This window comes from Enoplosus armatus, chromosome 9 (genome assembly GCF_043641665.1).
Source record: "Enoplosus armatus isolate fEnoArm2 chromosome 9, fEnoArm2.hap1, whole genome shotgun sequence".
NCBI lineage: Eukaryota > Metazoa > Chordata > Actinopteri > Centrarchiformes > Enoplosidae > Enoplosus > Enoplosus armatus.
This window is the reverse complement of record NC_092188.1, coordinates 1,584,204-1,589,325: the sequence shown is the minus strand read 5'-3', so window position 1 is coordinate 1,589,325 and position 5,122 is coordinate 1,584,204. Positions and strand designations below refer to the sequence as shown.

Genomic DNA, 5,122 nt, shown 5'->3' with positions numbered 1-5,122 from the left:
TTGAGGCCATTTTGAATTTGAGTCAAAGTCCTTGTGTGTCGGATGTTGATAGTTTTGACTTCTGATTTGAATATTAAAGCATTTTAAAACATCTGACGTCAGCTTCGCTCACATGAGCCACAGTTTGAGTTTGTTTTACTCACATTAGTTTCTCTGCTGGTTTCCTGTTTGCTCCTCATGACTGACTGGACTCAAGATTACAGACTGAGCCAGTTGGACTTGCCTTTATCAGGGCCAGCAGCCAATCATGACTGAGAATTTTGAGGAGGTGTCTGGTGCAGCCAATCACATCTCAAGGCTCCTCAGAGCTGTGTGGGCGGGACACAAACCCTGAATCCAGTTTCCACTTCATATTTATTTTAAGAGTTTCATTCTTCCTTAATCTCAGACAACAACGACAGTGAACAGTGAACAAGAAACATGTGTTTCTTTTCTTTTTGTGTTAATAAAAAATCATTTATCTCCTCCCTCACATGAAGTCTAATCAGCCAAAACAACAGAACATGTCCGTGTGTCTGGACCGATGTGGACGGGGGCTTTCAGGACTAATGACCACCAACAGGTGAGGCTGGCCTTGACAGGCTGACAGATAATACATTTCATTTAAATCATCCAAATTAATGATGACTTTTTGTTTTTGTCAGAATGATGTGTGACGCAGCAGAGCACAGTTCCTTTTCCTTCAGCATCAATATTCTTTTAAATATCGTGATGTTGATTTTAGCTGTATATGATAACTGACTCCTGTTTTGTATTTAGTTTTTGGTTTGTTCCAGATTGGACTTGAACGCAGCACTGAGTCCCCCCCGGTCTGTATTGACTGTATGTTTAGGTGGTGACGTGTAGCGCCCCCTAGTGGTGATGAGGCAGGGGGTCGTGGCTGTGGCCCCTCTGTATGTAGGCCACTGCTTCCCTGTACGTGAGGGTCAGCTGGGGCCGGTCGTACATCTCGCTCAGAGCCTGGAACTTGGGGCCCCACCGAGACAGCCTGTCATAAACAAACCCTCCTTCATCATCCTCCTCCTCCTCCTCCTCGTTGCCACGGGCGATGGCAATGTTTCTACGTGACACGGCCGACCCCAGTGAGCTGAGGCTTCCTGCCGCCGACCCCGAGCCCTCCACGCACCACACGTGGTAGGCGTCCGGCGGGAACGCCTCGCTGTCGTTGTCCGCCTCCCAGATGATTCGCGCCACATAGCTTTTAAAGTCCACGTGGGAGCGCCACCCCGAGGGAACGTCCACATAAGCTCCCGCGTCGCTCGTCTCCGCGTCCCTGCCTGCGTGAGAGGTGAAGTTAGCGTAGGTCGCGTCGCTGGCGTAGTTGTTGGTGGTGGCGTGCTGATGATGGTGATGATGGTGATGCGGGATGCTGAGGTAGGGAGCGCCTGAGCTGCAGGAGGAGCCGGACGGGTGAACTTCCTCCTGGGAGCCGGGTGAGGATTTGATGAGGGGGGCGGTGGTGCAGGACGAGGACTGGGACAAACTGGAACACAGCGGACGCTTCAGCTCTGTGATGTCGTATCCGTTCTGGAAGAAGATGAAGGAACTGTTCTAGTGTCAAGTTGTTACATAAAAAGTAGAAGATGGTGGCCATTTTGTGTGTGTGTGTGTGTGTGTGTGTGTGTGTGTGCGTACCTGGTCCTGCTCCCCCCCTCCCTCCTCGTTGTAGTTGAGGATGTTTTCTCGGATGTCCTCCCAGCTCTCGTGTTCAGCGGGGATGTGGTAAACTCCTCGCTTCCTGAACTTATTACGGCTGCCTTTCTGGTTCCACACCGTCACCGCCACCAGCACCGCTACACACACACACACACACACACACACACACACACACACACACACACACACACAGAGCGAGAGAGGAGGACAGTATAAATATGCATCGTTGCGTAAATGTGTTTCTGCACCACCGGGACAGATTTCATTTCCTTCCTGTACATTTGTAGCAGCAGCTCATTAAAGCTGCTCTGTGGAGCCTCAGTAAATTATTATGTTATTAAGTATTATGTTCATTTAGAAGCATCAGTGTAATTACTATCATTTAATACTATAATTACTATAAACAGGTGAAAAACAAACGAGTCCATTAGTGGGAGGAGAGTCGGTCTTTATAATCCGTCAAACTTGCTTCCAAAGTCTCCTTCAGAATGTTTGTCCTCTTCAGGGGAGAGCAGAAAGCAAGAGGGCTGATGGGAAATGAAGTCTTAATGTGGAAGAACTGACAGTGCCATTGGTGGGGAGCAGTGTCAATAATGACATGTGTTTTTGTAAACTTTGCGTAACTAGACTCTCGATGTCGGCGCTGTCTGCAGGTTCGTGATCGATGCTGATGGAAAAACTATTGATCTGTCCAGAACACTGATACACAAGTTTAGAACAAAAGGTCTTTAGAGGAGACGGTCGATTTTACACCACATGCAGTCACATGGTTTGATTGTTTTTGAGTTTGATACTCATCGCTCTCTGACATCTGTAACTGAGTTTAAGTTGATTTGTTAATAAACTGATGATCTGTCACCTTCATGTTCTAATGTTTAGATCAGTGCTGGTGTTTGGCCTCTTTGATCACTGATCATGCCAACTATCCACTTCTTCTGTTTACTCCTGTGAGCCAGCAAGACGTTGAATGGAGACGTTTTATAAATGGATATCAGTTAGACGTCTTCCTGTTTGGTTTGTATTGTCTAAAGACAATAAAACGTTTACCTCATTTATTCTCTTTAAATTGACTTCATAAAAACTCTCTTTCTCTTACCGAAGAAGACGAGCAGACACATGCTGATGGCCAGGATGGAGCTGGGGCTGAGGGCGGCCAGCCGGTGACCTTTGACCTGCCCCAGCTCACAGCGCTGACCCCTGAACCCCTCCTGACATCGGCACCGGTAGCTGTCGGGCGACAGCGCCTGGCAGATGCCGCCGTTACGGCAGGAAGAAGGTCCACAGGGCGACGGCACACAACGCTGCTGACCCGAGTCATCTGTCACCGTCACCTGACCGCCGGGACACCTGGGAGACGACGCAGAGGGACGGAGGGCGCGATGAGTTAAAGACACCAGAAGAAGCAGTGGAGGGTGTGTTGGGGGGGGGGGGGGGGGTGTGTACAGAGGGTGTGTGTGTCTTCTACCTGCACTGGTGTTTCCTCCACAGGTCGATGCAGCGCAGCGGGCTGCGGCAGGGTTGGCTGCTGCAGGCGTCGCTGGAGCACCCCGAGGTGACGCCCCGCCTCTCCAGCACCGTCACCAAGTCCCGGCTCTGCCCGTCCAGAGGCAGGACCTGACCGTTAAAACGAACGTCCCGCAGACAGCCTGGAGGAGGACACGTCTAGTTTAGAATCCATTAATGTGTTTTTTAGGATTGTTGTTGTTATTGCTGATACGATGATGATATACATTACTGTCATAATGGGGGACTGGGACGGGGTTAGTCAAGGGTCATGTGACTGCTGTGACAGACAGGTCCATGATCCCTGATCTGTCATAACTGAGGTTTAAAGACTGGCGGATCCAAGACCAGTAAACACCAAACAAATCAAGTCCAGAGCAGAAGGCGATACTGAGGACAGTGAAGTATTTCTGTATTTGGTCTTAAAAAGACAACTTTGTGTTTCCTATTTCCATGCTGGGAGATACAAGACCAAACCATTTCAAGACTGATACCAGATACTAGATACCAGATACTGGATCTGAAAAGTCTAAACAAGTTTGTTCTTCACAACTTTCTCTTGACCTTGAAGGAAAACACAAAAATGTAAGAAAATGACTTCATTCATTATCAGAGAGTAAGAACCTGTTTGTGGCGGTCTCATAGATACTTTTGGGTCAGTTCACTAAGTTAAGAAAAACACATGCGACCAGCAGAATCCAGATCGGATCCAGATCTCACCCTGGAAGTCGGCCTTGTCTCCGGTGTTCGGGCCGTTGCCGACCATCACGCTGGCTGGGTGAACCACAATCTCCCTGCGGCTCCCCAGCCGGGCCTGGATCTCCCGCGAGCCCCCGCCCTGCTCCAGCTGCAGGGTGAACAGGTTGTCATGGCGACTGAGGCTGACCAGGACCCACTGCCCGATGTCCACCCGCTGGCCGGGGAGCCGCAGGGCGTGGGCACCGTCACCGAGGTTGGCCCGAACAGAGAGGTGACCCTCCGTGATCTGAAAGAGAACGCGAACTTTCTCAAAAACCTTCCCACAGTGCATCGTGTCTGTCGTGTTTATGCTCTCGTGTAAGACTTAAATGGCTGTTAATGATTGGCTGACAGGCGGGCTGACAGGCGGGCTGACAGGCGGGCTGACAGGCGGACTGACAGGCGGACTGACCTCCAGGACTATGTACTCGTTGGCCTCCCGGGACGTCACGGAGAGCAGGGTGCCCGAGGTAGCTCTGGTTCGGAGGAGCAGCTGGATGTTTGTGCGCCGAGAGCTGCCGCCTCCTCTGAGCTGATATCGCAGGACGCTGCCCGAGTCGAAGGAGAACTCTGGGACGGCTGCATGGGGGGGGGGGGGGGGGGGGGTTTAAAACGTTTAGCTTTCACACTTCAAACAAACCCTGTTCTGTTGTAGAGACGCTGAGAAGAACAGATCAGATCATCGTTACTCGTTTCCGTTGAAGGTGAAGTTAAAAATATGTTTGTCAAGAAGAATCATTTAAGCACCGAAGGGTGTTGTTGTGAAATGTCTTCAGTTAAATAACGCCCACGACAAGCAGCTCAGTTACGCCAACAATTAAACTTCTGTGGAAATCGAGTGTTTGCTGTGAGGTGATCGCTGCATGAAACACACACACACACACACACACACACACACCCTCACCAGTGTCACACTTGTGTCCAGTGTATCCCGGGTGGCACTCGCAGCTGAAGGAGCCCCAGTCGGCGAGGCAGGAGGCCTGAACGCCGCAGGAGGGGCCGGCCGCCGTCACACACACCCCGTCTGTCAGCCTGCACCCAGGGGTGCTGTCCACGCTCTCACCTGGAGACGCCAGGTCGTACACCTGAGGATCAGAGGGAGGCGCGCTGTGAGACAGATGACCATCTTGGTTTTCTTAAAATCCTTCAGCAAGATTGTGTTTCTCTAGTCATAGAGAATCTAGTCAAATGAAAAATGGCAGCAGAAGAACTCAAAGTGTTTCCT

The 5,122-nt window shown here is 50.6% G+C and overlaps 1 protein-coding gene across 1 annotated transcript in view; it reads right to left on the bottom strand.

The window, feature by feature from the left end:
- Window positions 1-852: 852 nt before the first annotated feature.
- LOC139290325 (neural-cadherin) overlaps window positions 853-5,122 on the bottom strand; it is a 103,540-nt gene continuing 99,270 nt past the window's right edge. The window contains exons 28-34 of the mRNA XM_070912066.1: window positions 4,802-4,982; window positions 4,310-4,476; window positions 3,880-4,144; window positions 3,122-3,302; window positions 2,753-3,003; window positions 1,636-1,793; window positions 853-1,527 (exon numbers count right to left, since the gene is read on the bottom strand). Coding sequence (XP_070768167.1) covers window positions 853-1,527; window positions 1,636-1,793; window positions 2,753-3,003; window positions 3,122-3,302; window positions 3,880-4,144; window positions 4,310-4,476; window positions 4,802-4,982 — 1,878 coding nt within the window. The remainder of the gene's footprint in view (window positions 1,528-1,635; window positions 1,794-2,752; window positions 3,004-3,121; window positions 3,303-3,879; window positions 4,145-4,309; window positions 4,477-4,801; window positions 4,983-5,122) is intronic.